This window comes from Cariama cristata, unplaced genomic scaffold, assembly GCF_000690535.1.
Source record: "Cariama cristata isolate BGI_N322 unplaced genomic scaffold, ASM69053v1 scaffold16240, whole genome shotgun sequence".
NCBI classification, from domain to species: Eukaryota; Metazoa; Chordata; class Aves; order Cariamiformes; family Cariamidae; genus Cariama; species Cariama cristata.
Window position 1 is genome coordinate 19,416 of NW_009594229.1, and position 19,760 is coordinate 39,175.

The 19,760-nt window shown below is 37.4% G+C and overlaps 1 protein-coding gene across 1 annotated transcript; it reads right to left on the reverse strand.

The window, feature by feature from the left end:
• Positions 1–3,275: 3,275 nt before the first annotated feature.
• OCIAD1 (OCIA domain containing 1) lies at positions 3,276–19,164 on the reverse strand (the record flags this gene model as incomplete). The annotated part of the gene is made up of 7 exons (XM_009697312.1): positions 3,276–3,718; positions 6,582–6,731; positions 8,103–8,311; positions 10,444–10,573; positions 14,787–14,834; positions 15,313–15,366; positions 19,080–19,164. Coding segments are annotated over 7 exons (714 nt in total), but the record flags the coding sequence as incomplete, so codon positions are not given.
• Between the last annotated feature and the right edge of the window lie 596 nt (positions 19,165–19,760).

Here is a 19,760-nt window from a genome sequence, read left to right on the forward strand (position 1 = left end):
TGTTCATGCGTGTTAGGAACACCTGACTTGTGGATAATGCTACCAGCTCCTTCAGACTGCCCGTGCAACTGCTGATTTTTAAGAGTTTTAAGAAATTGTGAAAGCAGTTACTTTAAAGCTTTTTTTAGAAATGTTCACAGTGAAGCATTCAGATTCATTTCCTGGTGTTTGATTATGAGTTAATTTTTTTATGCAGTTAAAATTTATTTTCAGGAATAAAAGAAAATTTACTTAGCCTTACAATAAATCTTGAGTTAATTCACATTTATTAACGAACATACAGGTATGATGGCCCATAGGACAACTTCAAGTCTTTTTTTAATGCCACCATCTGTGGTTAGGTTGGATTGTAAACGTACATGATTGGAAATACAAATGGTAAGGCAAAGTGAAATTCTTACTGTAATTTTTGAATAGTAGTGAGGGACCTATACTCCAGGAAAACAGCTGGCCTGGTTAATGAATTAAGAAAAACATGATGTGTACTAGCTGGAAATACATGTAAACATAAACCAAGAGGGTCTGTTATGCTTGCTTCACACATTCACTGTTCTTACTAGCTCTTTGTATCTCCACACATTGCTTTCGGCAACTATAACCCTGCCGTCAGCTCCAAGACACGTGGATTCAGTTAAAAATACCCCAAAGTCATGTAAGTACAGGATGAGCAAGCTGCTCATGGGTAACTGGGTAGCTGCTATGAGATCAGAAGACTGAAAAACCCCCACTCTGAAACAAGGTGGTACTCATGGAAGATGTGCAGGAAAAGGGCAGGGAGAAGACTGAATTCCCATGGCTATTTAGTGAATCAGGGGTTCAAGACACAGGTTGCCACAGCAAACTGAATGTGACACAACTTTGACAAAATACCAGTTTTCAATACCCTATTAAATTAACAGCTACGACTGCGAACTCTCCTCTATTTAATACTTACTAAGGATGCCAAAGCATTTTAAATTGTTTGATGGTAAATCCAACTTGTCCTAAGTGTAAAAAAAAAAAGTGTCCTCTGAGAGATATTAACTAGATACCACAGAATGAAAACATTATATTCAATTTAGAAACCTTATGTATACACAATGTTACCTTAAGCAGAGACATTAAACCTTTAAAACAACATTAATTATATATTATATATGCCTTTTATTTTCTCCTCTCTAAGAAAGTTCTAACAGTTTATATAAAACACTGTGTTTGCCCACCTAAAATGTTTAGGCAAGACGCTTTGAAGGAACACTTGTTTTCAGATTACAGGCGTCTGATAATCATATGAAAAGCAGTAAGTGTATGCTGGTAACTGATAATTATCAGTTAATACAAAATGAGCATTCTCCAAAGACGATGGTTTGCGAGAGCTAGGTCTGAACCAGGCATTCTTTCCAGCATTCAAATGGCGCAGGGTTAAATACCCTGCCCTCTGCCCCTGTTCCGTACTGGCCTGTCCTCAGTCAGCACTGCGTCAGGAAGAGGCCCACACCACGAGCTGGAGGTACCCCCTATGACAGAAAACGTACAGCCGTCTGTCCGCCGCCGTAAAAAACGTACCGGTAGCACCCACCCCAGCGCGCAGCGCAGCAAACGCCCTGAGACTGAGAACGGCCAGAAAGAGGAGCACAAGGCCTTCAACCCCAGCCAGGGCTCCAGCGCATCACTCGATACTCGCTGACAGGTAAGTAACTTTACCGGCACAACAGTAACTTTTGTAGTGAAAGCCGAGAAATAGAGGGAGTCTCACTTATTAGTGAAACGCCCACACTGCAGAGGTATTTATGTTAACACATATAGTCCACTCCCGAGATGATCGTTCCCTTACACAAACAAACAATGCGTAGTATAAGCATGCGTTAAGATTCCTGAGAAAAACAAAAGATGCTGTATCCTTACATTCTTTTACTTGGCAAAATCCAGTATTATCCTAAATCCCCCCAAATAAAATAAAAAATAAATATTTTTATTGGCAAGTTCAATGGTTTGTGCCTTCTAGGTGTTGCTATTTCCACAATGCTGTAGGCCCGCTCCTGCGTTTTCTTACTCCAAGACTTCTCATTCATCCAAAATTTTCATTCATTCAAAAGAAAAAGCATTCCTTCTTTTTACAGATGGAAAACCACCACCATAGGATTCTGCTCCAATTTTATCATCTAAATCTTCTGCCTCCTGTTACTTGCATAACTCACAACTGAGAAACTTTGTATTTTCATGATAAATCTACTCAGCTTTGGAACAGCACACTAAAAAACCACAGCAATAGAATTCTGGCAGGCTTTATGCATTTTCAGAGTTCTCTCATCACAGCCACTAGAAGCATTCTCTCTAAGTTAGATTTTTTGAAACAATTTCAAGATATCTGATTCGCACATTCCTTTTTTCAGAAGATCAGCTTTTCTGAAAGCAATCTTCCTGTTTCGATTATTCTAAGCAGTATTTGGCTCTTTCAGCATCCTCAGCTTCCTCCCCTTTTTTCCTCCTCATTTCAGCCGACTGCTCTGTACCCCCCCAAAATAATCTTGTTGTTCATGCTGCTCTGCTGCCGGTCTGCTACATCAATAAGGTTTTTGAGAATTTTCAACTTGGTAGGCAAGTTATTTTTCACCTCCAAGAAAGATGTCAGGAATGCTTTTATGCTGTCAACAACTTCATGAGTTTTGCTCCCTGACAGCCAAACCCTGCGCCAAGATGGAACGCTGTGAGATGGAACAGCACAGGTGAGAATACGAGAATCCCTAACGGAAGACAACATTTTGACTGAGAGAGCGCAGGCCGTGCAAGCATTAGGAAATACTCTTCAGTAGTTTTGCCCACGTAGCTCTTTTCTTGTGGGTAATAATAATGCAATATTTCATTGATCAGGATCTTTTCTCCATAAACATGGGGTTTCTGTCATGACACGCACAAGTTGAGAAATAAGGCCAACTACACAAAACCTAACATTAACAGTCAAGATATCATTCAAACTTTTACCAAAGTTTGTCAAGTTTAACCTTCTGCACTAAACGTAGCCATTTTAAATATCTGCAGTTTCATTCAATCATTTTCTTCCGAGATGACTGTCTGAAGAGACCCAGTGTAGGCAAGTCAGAACATCGGTCTAAAAACAGAGCTGGCACCCTGAAACAGTTCTGACAAACAGTTAAGGGCACTTACCTGTGTGTTTGGCTGCCTTCCGCAGCCCTTCTGCCCTGAATAGCTCACGATTATCCCAGACATTACTAACCAAGCCTGACAACAATTTGAGGTTTCCAGCACATCGCTTGCAGACAAAACAAAGTGAGAGGTGAGTTCTACAGGTAACTTTTAATGCAAGTCTTGAAAATCTGAGAAGATTCTGGTATTTTTCCCCTTCCCAATACATGCGATTCCATTAATTTACATATATTTTTACCTTTTGCTATACATTTATATTGATTATTGCCAGTTACCCTTTTCATTCTTAGGACAGTAGCACAAATGGTTTATAGTCATGACACCTCACAATAGCCTCGCTTGCCATTTATGCAAAATTTAAAAAAATTAAGCCTAAATATTTTTTTTTTAATCTCCTGGCAAGTCAGGATTTTCTCTTCATTTATGAACAGCTGTGCCTTGCAGAACACACCAAAGGTGCCAATACTCGTGACTAATCTAGATGAAGTTCAGGTTAGCTGACAGGAGATAATTTTCTTCAGTTCTTCATTCGGCTCTTACTCATCCCAGGTATCTCCATATTTATTTACTTTAACTAAAGAAAAGAAGAAAAAGTAGTCACATATGACTTAATTTAACTGCAAAAGTTTATCTCATACAGTGCCAAAAATTATGATGAAATGCATTATCATTTAAAGTGGTGAGTGGGGAGAGTGTCGGTCACAGCACATCAGCCATCTAATTAAAGCTACTTTTGATTAAGTGGGGAGAAGAGTTTGTTAATCATTATTCTTTAATGAATTAATATTCAGTCAAGAGGCCTACTGTACTAATTCCTGCTCTACAGAATTTGTAATTACTTTGAAACCAATGTAACACATGGATGAAACAAAGACAATTGGAGGAAACAGGCAAGGAATGTTACGATAAATAATGTGGCTACATAATCTAGTTACGTGCATAAGTGGACGGATTCAGGACAGTTAAAAACACATTCAAAGACAAACAAACAGAAAGCAGTAATCCCTACTAGGAAACTACTCAGCCATTATTATTTGGCAGCTTCCTTTAGTATAGGAGTGAGTCAGAGAGCAAAAAAACCCAGGGTACTGGTCTTAATAGTTTTATTCGAAGTACATCATGCATAACTGAACAACGACCAGAAACTGAAAAGATGCTCTCTTGCAAGTGAGCTGCAAAGTAGTCTGTAATTGCTTGCTGTCGCTGACAGGGTAAAGGATGGATCCATCTGATCCAGTAGGAATGCTGACACTAGTCAGGCATCCCTTGATAAAACTGCCTGCCGGTTAATTACGAAGCCCACTGTCTATTAATACCTATCTGCAGTAGAACCAGTGGAACAGAGCAAAATGCACGGTCCTTGTTTCAGTGAGATGACAGCAACCTTAGCATAATGCACTGACAAATCCTTTTAAGCTGATTGATGTTGCAGTAGGCACAAGGAGAAGCTCTCTCAAAGTACAATTGGATTTCCATTTCTATTAACCATGGCAGCTGAGCGGGCTGCGTTCATTCCCTGGAAAATGGTCCAGTCCAGCTGCACATATTTGTACAGCTACAACAAACGCAGAAGGCACCCACAGATGGAAGTTAGGGACTCCTTAAAACCGGTTTCAACGTGGTTTGTTTTCCCTTATGTCTTCACAACGGAGGATAGAAACCACGGTCTCCTGTTTGCTAGTTTAGTTCCTACACACAGAGGTAAGTAAGAGGATGAACAAAGGGGCAATGACTCAGGACATATGAGTGGGCATACAAGAAGTAACGTGTCCAGTGCGACACAAGAAGCTAAATCAGATCTCAGCCTGCAACATCAGTAGAATCCCTGAACTGTAGATTTAAATGTACTTCCACTTGTAAAACACTTCTGAATTTTTGTATTATCTCCTTATTCTTTTTCCCTAAAAATACAAAGAGATGCTCTTAAAAGTTTATTTACAAATCTCATGCACTGCTCAGTGTAGGTCTATTCTCAAAGCCCAAGTATAGCCATCAAACAGAACATGGAAACATAATAGACAGAGCGCAGTATTTGATGAACATTTTATAGAGGTCTTTTATAGACCTCAAATAACTAAAAATAAAAATAATGAATGCATACTCTCATTTCACAGACACAAGATTTGCCACGGAATATGGCAAGGTTTGCAGAATGCTCCTAGAGATTTCTGTGTATGGGTTTTAAGTGACATTTCTAGGCTTGCTATTCGTGGAGAAATCTCTTGAAAAAGAAACATTGTGTAAATCAATGAAGTGGCAGCTGATGGAATTTAGAAACAACCTGAAACTACAGCTTCAATAATTTTTTAATGTCTCATTGGGCATAGCCACGTGATAAGAGAAAAAGGCTGTCATCCCTGAAATAAGAGATTTAAATCATTACCCAATAATTGTTTATAATTTTTATTTCAAGACTGTGTAGATCCGTCCGAAGACGCATGATCTGGAGAAGGTCATTCACAAGCATGAAATAGACTGACACTCTTCAGGAACACTGTTCCAAAGCTGACTATTACTGCTTCAGAGCTTTTCGCTTTAATGTATGTTTCTACACCTGTTACCACCTGTTATGCCTAATAGGAGACGTTAGCTATTCCTACAAATCTTGTTGCAACATGATCGACAAGACCGGACACCGCATACAAACCCAAACAATTCACGCAGACTAGTTCAGCAGTGTGTTAAATGGTAAAATGTTCCTCTTGCTAACATCATTTTCACAGATGCCACATTAATCTAAAAAAGTTCTTGAACAAGCAATTATGAATTGCTTCTGTGTCTCCTTTTCAAAAAATTGATTGAGTCAAAGAGTTGACTAAATGGCATCTTGTTCTTCCAGACTTTGCATTCTTATTTTGCTGTGTAAAGTTTTGTTTTTCACTGTGAAAACAAATCTCAATATTGCTGCCAAATACCGTTTCCTTCCTTTGAGTTTTAATGTAGAAAATGAACCTCTACAAACAATGCCTCTATAGAAATCCACTAATGCCACATGAAACAATTCATAAAAATAAATACCCCCCTTCAAAACCATCAACCATGTGCTCTATTTTGAGAGAACAATGCTATCTAAAACATACACCCCCTTCCACAACTAAAACTCTTCAGTATAGCTCTGAGCTCAGAGAACTCTTTGTTGAAACAGGTTGCTTGATATATTCAATAAACCAAAAGTGATGAGATTTTTTCAGTCTGGCATCAAGCAATATGGCTAGAGAAGAGGAATAATAATTTGCTATTGGAAGATCAGTATTTTTGAAAAAGACATTAAATTGAAATATGAAGCTACAGACCACATCACATAGGAGATACCTGCAGATACTGTAAAAACAAACTGTTTAAAGAGTAAGCGAAATTAAGCCTTGGATTTGTAACCATTTTTAACGTTATTGCCAATATTCAAATTTACTACGTATTTCTCTAAATCAGCATATTACCTTGCTTAGCTATTCTTTCCTGTGAAAACTTGCTTGGAGTTTCTGCCTTTGGTGGTAGCATTATGTCATATGTCCCTCTGTGTTTATTCCTTAATTCCTCATATGTGATGCCTTTTTTTTTACGACTTTCTTCTGGAATTGCAGCAGGTTCTGAAAACAAAACAAACATCGCAATACTAGAAATGACATCACACTCCAAAACTTGGCTATAACCTGTTCTAAAATGCCAGTTAATTACAGCTCAATCCCAAATGAAAAGGAGCGTGACAGCTGCAATTCTAAATGCAACTGAGACTGTATGTGGTTCTTAATTAATCCATTCCTTTTAACCTTTTCATTTTGTCAAGCTGCTTTGGAAGACTGGCAGTTAACTTCTTTTCTTCATTTTACCCAATGGAAATCCCAACAAACGTGGTAGTTGATGGATAAAATAGTTCTGGCCACTTTATATAAAGTTTATGATAATCATACATTTGATATATTCATGATTTCTGAAGAGAAATCTAAGTGAAGCTCAAGGGTTTGCATTCAGGCTTTAAATTTTGCTTTCAAGGAATTAGGACTACATCCATCATATGTCACCTGATAAACAGTTTATTCTTTTATCTACATTTATAATGCAGAACCTTGATTCTATAATTAAGGTTCTACCAACTACTGATATTTGTGATGAAGTGTAATTACAATTTCCTTGACTCATTTACATCTGATATTTTTATATAACTGAAAGCGAGATGCACGAAAGGGCTTTTTTTGTGAAATAAAACCTTTTCCGTAAAGGACTTAAAAAATCCAAATCCAAAGTACAAAACTCTGCATTTAACACTAACTTTCTCCTTTGTGTACCAGAGAGACCCAAACTCAGAATCGTGTGTTTCCCCTGCAGTAGCTGAGGACAGAGTTCATACTGGAAGGAGGGGAACAGCTGCACAGAACTGTACTTGAAAACCGTTTTAGTTCTCCATGAGAAAATCAGCTGCTGTCGGACAGAACACAATATGCATTCAGTTCTCGGAAGGTTTAAATGTTTGTCACGTTATAAAAACCTGTTTAATGTAACTGAATTATAGTAGTATACAGTTACAGCAGCACTGCTGGTGAAAATAAAATAACCTCAGAAAGGCTAGCAGACGAATGGTAGAGACTATGGTTTATTTACTGCAGTGAAAAGATGGCATATTCACCTTAATTTCAAGCAAAAAGACCTTCAGGTCAGTCTGAGTTTTTTGCAGGTTTAGTTTCACAACAGATTAAACCTTGTAAGTTAATTTACAATCTTTACTTGCAATTAGAGCTACAAAACGTGAAAGAAAACCTGAATTTAGTTCACAGTTAGAACACAAAATAATACACATATTTATCTTCTGTGTGAAAACAATTCTGGGAACTTGAAGCTGTTTCATTCAAAACCACTATGTTGTACCATGTATGCTTGCATGGGATGAAAATACATAGTTAGAGAACTATCTAAGAGAAAGGCAAGAGTCATTGTACTACAAACTGTACTAAGACAAAACACACCTTCAACAGTGTAATCAGTAATTCCTGTAGGTGAAGATTCATTCAGGGAAGCACTGAATGGAACGGGTTCATAACTGGAGAGGGCTCTATCTGTTGAACTGTAATCATCTGAATAACTAGAAGAAGGTGGGAATCCAGCTCTTGGAGAAGAAGATTCAGTAAATGACTGAGAAGGCATGTCTGAAAATTCAGATTTCCGACTGGAACGGCTGGAAAATAATACAATTAAATATTAAATACAGAAATACTAAAGTTAAAAATTGAACTATAAGAGTAACAATATGTGCAGTTCAAGAAAATACCCTTTTATTTTAAATGGTTTAGTTTCCAACATGAATTATCATCTTAAAAAAAAGGTTTGGGGTGGTGGTGTGTGGTTTTTTTTTTCTTTACATCACAAAGATCTGTATAGTCCCTTCCCCAACACTCTTCCCTTCTCCCAGAAACTTAACTCATACCTGAAAATCTCCAGAACAGAAGACAAAAGAGACAAAGTATTTTGCACTTTACAAGACAAAAATGACAATCCTTTCCCCCAGGGAGCCTTCAGACAGAAAAAAATGCATCAGACACAAATAGCACAGGGTGTGCCCATGTAACTAGTGGTAGCATGAACTCTATTTTTAAAGGCCTTTTAGGAAGAATGTGTGATTAAAAACCCTTCATCATTAGAAGCTGTTGTAATTGATCAGTACCAAACAGCAGAAGAAAAGGAGAATGAAGAGCTATCTCAGGGAAATTAAATTACGAAGGTTTACTGAGTTGCTGCATTCAGGAGAAATATTAACAAATTTTCTCTGAAGAGAGAAAGGTAAGATCATCTAAAGCACATTCTGGAAATTGATGCCTGAGATTCTAAAGCATTCGCTACATAGTCAGAACGGTCCTGCAAACCGCTACACAACATGTCTCTTTATCAAGAATGCCACCACTTGGTGCCACCAGAATGTCTCTAGGGTATTTATTCAGTTTTTTACTTTAAATTTCTGTTACTTTCAGTTTTATATGAAAAACATTTGCAATTAGTCTTTGTCTTATTCTCACAATAAACATACAGGGCTAAGCCATTTTATTGCCTCAATTCTATTTTTAAAGTATATGCAAACACAGCTTTAAAGAACTATCTAATCTTTTAGCTCCCTACTTATTTTTAACTGCAATGAATTAGTAGATGTATAATGACCATGAAATTGTAACAATTTCTGTTTCTGGCTTTAGAGTAGCATGTATGCACAATTAATCATTCAACCAAAAAAAAAAAAATTATCACTTAGGATACAAGATACAAAAAAATGGGCCATTAAATGTTGAAGGGACTTGACTGGTGCAGCAGATGATGGCATTTAAATAGGTTCTCACCTAGAGTAAACACATCTACCGACTATGACAATTTCTTATTAGAAACTGGAGGGAGGTGAAGGGACAAGTCCAGCTCCAATTCAGCTGAGTTTGTAAGTAAACGTATAAAGCGGTAATTCCTAAAATTATGTTTGATGCCATAAAAATGGAAACATTTAAGAATAACAGCAAATCTTGCAGACAAACCTGTCATAAATCTGAATTTATGAAGTAATTAAGAATTTAATCAAATCTTTTATAAACATTTAACAAATCTTAGCACATATGTAGCAGGACTACTCCTCACTATCCAAACACTATTCTCCTAGTTTTGAATCAAGAGTTTAAGCAAGATATTTCGAAAGTAGTTTGCAATTAAAAACCACTTGAGATGAAAAACATTCTGGAACAAAACAGGAAATAGTTTTAAGAACCTGATGAGTTTCTCATCTGTACAGCATAATGCTGTTACAGATGTAAAGGATTTAAACAAACAGCAGTAAGTTTGACCACCATGCTTCTTCCTGCACTGATATTGTTTACTGAGCTCTTTCCTTTGATAAACACTGAAATCATTTCCACCCTCTTCCTACTGCAATCAAACTAAACTATGGGAAAAACTTGCAGAACGTAACACAATTTTATTTCAGTTAACTTAGTTTACTTCTAAAGTAAGGAGGCAACTTCTGCTGTTGCACTACTGTAAGTAAATTCCACAGGAAAACAACATCTTAATTTACAAGGAATACATTTTGCTAAGTAAAATGTTTCTTTTTCTACTCCTCAAAGTGATAAGTTGTACGTCAAGAGCTCAAAATGCATGTTTTAGAGCTGGCCAACTGATACAGATACCGTTTCCTGAAAGTGGTCGGTTTGCAGTAATGGGGAAAAGGGGGAAAGTGCAGCTCTGAAGGTCTTTGAAAGCTGCAAACGTAGCCTTGATCTGTTAGTGCTTAAAACGTCCTGTTCAATAATAAGTTCTACATTTAAAAGAGAATCTTACTTATGTGAACTATGTCTCTGAGCTTGTCGTAGAACATCTCCTATTGGGGAATCCTTCAGTTTCTTAAATTTCTCGCTACAGATTGGCAAGTAGGATATCTTTCCAGCCAGGTATCCACATACTCCTGCAACTTTATTAAAAGAAAAAAAGATGGTTTTAAATGCTGTATCATCATACTCAACACAGTTTTAAAATAACCATTTGAAATAAATCATACAGTATCTCGAATAAAAGAAAAAAAACCCCAAACAACAGTTTAGACCTAAACCAAAACCATGCGGTACCCATCTCTCCTTCTTCTGCAGATAAAGGGTAGTAAAAACAAATGCAACAGCTGAAGAGAGACACAGAGCAATGATTTAGACAAGGCATGAGCATCAGATGATTTCAGCTAGTACTTGATGAATGAAAGGTGACAAAAAAAGGAAAATATTTACAACCAGTTTTTCCCAAGATCCAGAAATAACAATTCACTACCAAAGTTGATAAAACAGTGAGGAATAAACAAAGGTAGTAAATTCTGCTAATTTAATCCATCAGAACAGTCAGATCTGGAAAAGGCTTTCCCTAGTATGAAGAGAAGTCTAAATAAACTTAGCATTAGGCTCAGTATCTTCTGAAGAGGATTCTATGATATGGTTGCTGGAGGGCAAAAAACTGAATTAGCTGAACCCTCACAGTCACTAGGCAAACGCTTTCAGCTTAGTGCACGAGCTATTTTCATGTGCTAGACAGCACGTAAGAATAAACGATCATGGTAGTTCTTTCTGGGCTTAAAACTGGTAATTCCCATCGACTGGCTCCTTCAGGTTTTGTAAGCAGGTCAAACAGAATATGAAGGAGCATGAAGGATTCAATGGCAATTAACAGAAGTTTTGTTGTTGACTTCGTAGGAGAGAAGGACTAGACCCTTCTTTCACATGCAACCAGTATTTTCTAAATCCAAATACTAAAGACTCTCAATCATCTTTAAGCCAGGAAAGAGTTAACTACCAGTAACATTAATCCTCTGAGATCCTCACACTGTAGATTACATTGCCTGGGAATCAATATAAAAGGGGATTTTACCCTACCCTGCTGTACTGGTACTGAAATTACGATTCCTGTTCTAACGTCTGTATTTTCAAAAGAAGGTTAAAAGTCCTTCTCCAAGGGAAAAGGGAAGACCACCCATAACTACGAGTGAAGTTTACAAAATGAGAAACATAAGGGCTTAGCTGTTTAGTGGGTCAAAAAAATTGGAAGACACCTCAAATGTTATAAATATGTGCAAAGGGAAAAATTACAAGCCTCTAAAACGAAAGAGCCCAATAGGAATTAAAATAAGTATTCAGCAAAATGAAGCTAAGCAGCAAAAGTGATTAATCTTTGGCATAAATTACAATGAGAAAGTTTCCTTTTCTTGAGGCCTTCCAGCCAAGAAAAGTCAAGAAGCACCTTTCTGGAAGGTGTTTCACCCAACACAATTACTGGCTAAAGTATTTGGTTTCTCTTATTACAGAACTCACAGCCAGATGATCCACATTTTTGAATTTAGCACAGTAAAACAGATCTTGTTGCTCTCTGCTTCCTCTGTATTTTGTGAGAAGACCTTAGAGAAGCTGATGAGAGATGGGTAAAAGAGGCCAGGTCCCACTGCAGGCTAACATGAAGTAGGACATACAGATCTTACCCTTCTTTGCCGAAGAGGGAGAGAGGACCAATAGCTCTATGCTACGTTGAAAGGGACGCTGTCAATGTAGTGCATCAGTCATGACTAACTAGAAGTTCCATTACATTGTCAGAGTGCCTAGAAAGGCTACTGAGAAAAGGTATGAGTAATTCCTATAGGCAGAACATCCTGGAATCTGAAAATTCCTATCTAGAAAATTAAACACCTCTCAACTTCCAGATAAAATCAGGAGGGGCAAAGAAAACCTGACTCAGCTATGTTAGTTACATATAAAAGACAAATTAATGTAATCAGGCATCGATACTCCTTCAGATTAAGAATCTTACAACCGCAAGTGACACACACCATTATCAAAGAGACTATTGTAATCGATAGATGCAGCAGCAACATGCTCAGATCAATGACACCAGAAAAGCAAGAACTGTCTTGAACTGTGTTTTTGAACATCAGCTAGCTATGAGCTACCTAGTTCCTGGAATTGCATATGCTCTTCTTTCAGAACTTGCGGAGGGAAAAAAAAAACAAAACACAAAACAAATCAAAACACAACCGCACTGCTTCCTTTAATGAGATTTCACTGCAGGAGGAATGTGCAGTTAAATTATGAGACATAATTTGCACCTGTAAACTATGTTCCTGGCAATAGTTTTCAGAAGATCCTGTAGACAGTAGGCACATCTGACCTAAGCAATATGAGGATGAAAGAAAAACTGCTTAACTTAGGCCTTTTACACTCCAACTATGTCCCAGAAAAAAACCTGTATTTAAAATGTACATAGATCAAACCAAGTTACCTACTGAAAAACAACCAAAACACACACCTTACAGAAACTTGCTTTAGTATAAAATGAAAGTCCATATGACTCCACTGTACATCAAAAAGGAGAAGCCAGAAGTATTTTGGCTAATAACCTTAACATCAAGAATAGCTGGTCCAGTCCAGCTGCTCCTTATTTTTTTCCCTTAAAACTTAGTTCTATTAAATAGGAGAAACACGGCCCTTAACTAGAAATGTGTAGGAGCCATCAGGGAAATGGTAATTCTATTATTTATTAGAAACATTTGTCTTATACTATTGTTCGGCATTCAAAGAAAGCAAGTAGAATTTTGCATAAACAAATGGCAGCCCTAGCCTCTCACATTCATTTATCTGCTTAAACAACACTTCCTTCACCACAAACCATGGGTTCTACCCTCTTCCCACTGAAGTAAACTGCAAGAGTAACTGGCTGCATCTGGGCAGATTGGCAAGATGGCAACTTCCTGTTTTACTGTCATGTATTACATTGAAAAGGTTAATTTATTAATTTAGATTATACTTAATCCAAAGTCAGTCACATGAAATTGCTGTTTTCCTACAATTGTACATACATAATGTTCAGGAAAAAAAGGCACTAAAATAGCCTGAATGGGACAAGTGAGATGCATGAATAAAGACCTTCAAATTAGGAAGGGAGGGGTGGGCGTACTCTGGCAAAGTAATTTCAAGTAAGCTCGTACAGTATCTATTTACAATGTTTTTACCTTAAATTATTACATTACACTTGTCATGCAATTTTATGGACAAGCCTATAAACAAAACTTGTCCAAAATGTGCTACACAAATTCAAAGATGGTGAATAAATGAAACACTCTACCTCTTGATACCGAATAGGTTCTTGCAGTATGAGAAGCTGTAGTTAAGAAACATCGCTAAAAAGTTGCTGACTGATAGAATTAATTGCAGGAAGTTGAAACTTATTCATTGGATATATCAGATCATTTGCTCCTATCTTCAGGTACAGTTGTACCAATGTAAGCATTGATTCTAGAAGTGCTGGATTCTCCACCTGGGAGAGCGTAATCCTGGTTATACATACAAACTGGGGGACAAGAGGCCGGACAGCAGCCCTGCTGAAAGGGAACTGGGGTTTGGGTTGCCTGGCAAGTTGAATACAAGTCAAAAGGCCTGACCGTGGCCTGGGGTGCATCAAAACTGGTTGGCGGCACTGTGCGAGGGAGGCGACTGTCCCACTCTATGCTGCACTGGCACGGCCCCACCTCGAGTACTGTGTGCAGTTTTGGGTGCCTCCACATAAGAAGGACATCAAACTATTACAGTGTGTCCAGAGAAGGGTGACCAAGATGGTGAACGGTCTCACGGACAAGACTTGGGAGGAGTGGCTGAAGTCACATGGTTTGTTCAGTTTGGAGAGGAAAATGCTGAGGGATGACCTCACCGCCGACCACAACTTCCTCAAGGGGGGCAGTGGAGGGGGAGGTGCTGATCTCCTCTCTCTGGTGACCAGCGACAGGACATGAGGAAATGGAATGAAGCTGCATCAGGGGAAGTTCAGATGGGACATTAGGAAAAGGTTCTTCACCGAGAGGGTGGTCGGTCACTGGAACAGGCTCCCCAGTGAAGTGGTCAGGGCACCAGGTCCATCAGAGTTCAAGGAGCATCTGGACAACACTCTTAGTCACATGGTTTAGTTCTAGGTAGTCCTGCAAGAAGCAGGGAGTTGGACTCGACGATCCTTATGGGTCCCTTCCAACTTGAGATATTCTATGATTTGAGAGAGTGGAGTCACAGCAAATCAGCCAGCTAGTCTCACGGGAATTACATCTGCGCAACAGACTCCAGAACCTAAGGCATGAATACAAGCTGAATTTATATGTAGCTTTTACTTACATGCAACTTTTGTAAAAGAGCCGAATCTTGAGCTATCTCTTATAACACCTGAAAACAAAGATCAAAGTAGTTAGTAACAAGTTATTAAGAATTAAGCTGAAAAACATCAACTTTAGTTATGTTTGTAGGTTAGTTTGTTTGTAGGTAGCAGGTTACTCTTTTACACCTAACACTGAAGAAAATTCAAGAAAATCTAACATCTGAATTCCCCATAAAATTATAAAAATCTAAGAATTACCCCTTTAATCACATCATACACAGTATTACTACACACTATAGAATATATTGTTTCATCATCACTGAGATACTGCATTTGTCAAACAACATAAAATGAACATTAATTTGATTTTAATTTCAAGTTTTGCTCCGTTAGTTTTAGGAACTGCAAGTCATGTAGCTGAAGAATCTGAACTTCTTTTAATTACAAGTAGATTTGACATTATATTATTACAGTAACTTTATTAACAGCAGAAATACATTTCATGTGAGCAAATCCAAATTAACCCAAAGTATGTTTACACTTTACCTTTCCTAATTAAGATACTAGTAGCAAGCATGCTCGCTGCAGCCAACGGAAAAGCTGTGAAGAAGAAGAAAAGTTGCTTAAAACAGGATTTTCAGTATTTTCAACCAGATGTAACAAAATATGCAATAAAATCAGAGTTGCTACATCTTACTAAGCTCATTTGTACAAGAATATAAGCATATATATAATTAACAAACTGTATATAAATTACGAAACAGTCTCAATTCCAGTTTTTAAGACCTACTACAAATTACGCAATACTGGTTAATGAGTCATCCTGTCTTCATTAGACTTCATGCTTCCTAAAATACCAAAGCGAATGCCAGATAAAGCTCTAAGGACAAGATGCCAGGTCTAGCTACAACTGCTGCAGCACCAAGATGCAGAACTTTAAACCAGAGAAGCACACACAGTGCTTCAGGATGGAAGGCAGTCACACAGAGGCCAGTAACTCTAAAGATTTTTGACAACCAAAAGCATGGACTTTGTTTTAACGCAAGAACTTTGGAAAAAGTCTAACTCTTACAGAGATATAAATCAAATAGATTGAAATTAGGTAACATGTTTTATTCATCAGCAAATTAAAGAACAGGGCAACCTTTTCTGCAGCTTACAAATCAAACTATGTAACTCAGGGGTAGGGTCTGGAATGCAAAGATGACAAACATGGAAGAGCATCACTGCCTATTGCAATCAGCTTAACAGTTCACGTTGATTTTTATCATATTGAAAGGCTTCAAATGGCAAGAAGCATTTGAAGATGGCAAGAAACAAAAGGAATACTTATTTCAAGCAATGGTAATTATGATATTGGGAAGATTAACTTTGAAACTACTTGTAAAGACCACCACCCCCACACAAGATACAGTGACACTGAAATAATGAACATGACAGAAGACTAAAGTTAATTACATTAAAGATTTAGATATGTCATAATGAAATTACATTTTATGCAAGTCTGAAAATGTGGCTGTTTCAAAAAGGCTCAATGACTTTAACTTTACCTAGGGGAGAAATTTTTGCAACAGCACTAGATGTTTATAGTGTTTTGATGCACATAATCTGCTAATTAAGTTTATATTTGAAGATAAATGCTATTTTTTAGAATTCGGACAGCACAGCATTAAAGTATCCTTGGCAAACCAACAGCTTATTCCTTCACAAATTCTGACAGGTCTAAACTAGGTCAGGAGTCTAACCAGCATTTTAGGGTAAATATGACTGAATGTCACTTTTAAGAAAAAGTATTGCCTCCTTGGTTCAAAGCAAGATTACAATGACACTTCAAAATAGAGAATAAAATCTTCCAATCTATCAGAGATTAAAACTCTGATGTTTTTAGAGATTCTAGACCTAAATTTTCCAAAATTTTGTGTTCCAGATTTTCTGAGATATAGAATGGCAGCGTAGATTTGAAGCTAAATTGTAAGAGGAAAAAAAAACAAAGGAGGAGGGTGACGTTAAAAAAAATAAAATCCAAAAGAACTTATTATAGAGGAGTTCAGTCTAACCCTTAGAGGTTTGAAATGATTTATAGGCCCAGCACAAGTATTCCAGACATTAAAAACAGGTTATGCATTTTAGTGGAAACAGCTGCTAGCATGTGAGCATATAAATGACCTAAAATGGTAACTAGAAATTAAAAGAGTAACAGGTAAAGGAAAATTGGGCTCATACTAAAAATTGTTATGAATAATTATCCAAGTGTAGCAAAAAAACCAAAAGCAGCTTAATAAATCAGAAAATATCAATGCTTTTCACTGCTACTGGCAAAAAGTACTTTTTCTGCTTCAGGAACAAAATAAATCCTAGGAAAAATAATGGAAGGCTGATATATCTACAGCACATAATTAAAGATGGGAATATAACATACCCTAGTCAAAATGCGTTTATGGGGAAAAAGTCTTACCGATCTGGTTTGATTTTGTTAGCGAGATTAAAAGTGCGAAGGATAAAACTGTAGATTGTAGTGTGAATTTTTAACCATATTAGAATTTATATTACACGACAATGTGATTAAAAATTAGTAATACCAGTAAAGCATATATTAAACTGAATTACGAAATGACTAGCAAGCATTTCTGAAATAGAAGCTGCCAATAGAAACTACGGCAAAACAAAGAGGGTTTGTAAGAAGTTTGTTTGAATAAACAAACTGAAAATACACAAATTTATAGTAACATCTGTGAATAAAAAGAACTGATACAATAAATGAGGATGTCAGGGCAGTCACACAGACAGCCCATACCTCTTGCAAAGGGGTGTTCAAATAATCTGCATTTAATACAGCAGTACATGTAACACAGTACAACGAAACAAAGACAGGAGACCTAGAAAACAGTGATGGGCTTTAGGCTCTCCCAGTGAGATAACAGCACAGTACACAACCCCTGAAAAAAAAAAATCTCTCAATTACTGTTGTAGCTTCCTAAAGTGAAATTACTCAAGAAACTAATTTGGGGCTTCTCAACAATACCTTCACGTGGTTTCTTCAGTCTCTGTATAAAGATGCACAGGGCAGTAAGCTACGTTGCCAGTCAAGAACTCACAGCAGAACATCTCAAGAACAAACAACTCCCTCCCTTCTTGTCTTCCAGGAAAAATATTATCAATAAGCCATAACCAATCATCATCTCACTACTAATGAACCTGACTTTTCACTTATAAAAATATACGGAAAATGGCCAGATTTTAGCAAAGAAGCTGCAGGTTTCTAGGTATTGGAATAAAAGTGCAAGAGGAGAATGCCAAAGCAATGGAGAAAGATAGAGCAGAACTTTGAATTGTTAATTCAAAATCACAATGCCTTAGAAGTTGCCCCTGAAACTACTGGCTTCCAGGGGAAATCAGAGCCCCAGTGTGCTAAATTTAGCAAATCAGCTGCTAAATTCTTCATCCGTCCTGGTTTCTGCTAAGCCACCTATCAGCATCAGGAGTAATCTACTAGTGTGTGATAAAATAGCGGGTAACAATCACATCAGAAAAAACAAGTATGCCTTGAACCTTTGGCCTACAGAAACAATGTTAAGAAGTAATGCAATCAATTCTCAATGTTTTCTGGAAAAAAAAAAACAAACTAAAAATCAACATAACATTGATATTTCAAATAAATTAAGGTGAGACATAAAGTGTTCTGTGAAAACAATGCAAGTTTATTATTCCTGTATAACAGCTATTGTATAGAAATAATTACTGACTGCAGAATCATGCTTGGGAATCTTCGCTTTTATTTACAGTGAAAAAATGCCCAAATGTTTGGCCATGCACACACAGAAATTTTCTCCAAAAATTGAGCCGAGCAACTACTTATACATTGTTCTCTTCACAAGTCTCCATAAAGACGGAAAGCAATTGTTCCAAGTTAAAATATTTTATTCTTGCATTCTAAATTTAACAACAAAAATTGAAAAAAGTGCGTAGAAATAAAAAAAAATCAGAAACATAAATAAATGAGACTCCATTAATTTTACCTATTTTCAGACTTTTAATAAGCATATTAATTTAAAATATGAAGGGATCTTGTTATAAAGCATAAACCTTACAAATTACGTTGCACCTTTTACAAAATTCCTGTCCTGCAAACTCTTAATAAATGTAAATCCTACAAGGATCAACATTTACTGGGATGCAATTTTAGGCCACGCAAAGCTTGTTAATGAACTGTTGTGATATACTGACCTGGGCGGGCCTTCCTTAATGACTCATATAACAACAAAAACTAAGGGTGGAAGAAAAGCAAATCAAGCTTACCAACAAACTGAACTTACCTCTATACCGGGCACTCTCTTCAGCACATTCCTTGAGGAGTCTTCTTTCCTCCTCTGTCGGCACATAAGGCCTAGGTACTTCCCTCTTTCATTAGGGAAATAAATTAGAAAAGAATAAGCAGAAGAACGGTTTGGGGGGATTTTTCAATTAAAATCTTTGTCTAACTTTCACATCTTGTAGTACCTGTGCTTGCACACAGCTATAGTTAAGGAACTGGTGACTTTTGTCTATACATGCCACATGAAAAACATAATTAAAAAAAATCCAATGCTCCTACAAATCATGTAAGAGAGCAGAAAATATTCTGTGCACAGTCAAATCCCAACTCAGTCCACTTCTTTTTTCTTCAGAAAGGCCTGCTTTGGTCCTTGCAACCAGATTTACAAATTGATGAAATCTCACAGCTCATTAAATCCCTTTTTAAAACATTTGTCAGGGTTTTAATTACACAATACGTGTTGTCCGTTTACATGCACATACTTAGTGAAAACTGACCAGCTGTTTTTGCCAGCGTGTGAGAAGTTTGTACCAGAGGTGCGTGACCCTCTCCTGTCCTGAAAGGCGTGCGACCGGGCAACCCGCCAGATCGCCGGCCGGGAGAAGGGCAGATACGAGAAGGCCGCCGGTACCGGGGAGAACACCCCCTGCCAGGATCCCCCCCCAGCGAAAAGCCGCCGCAA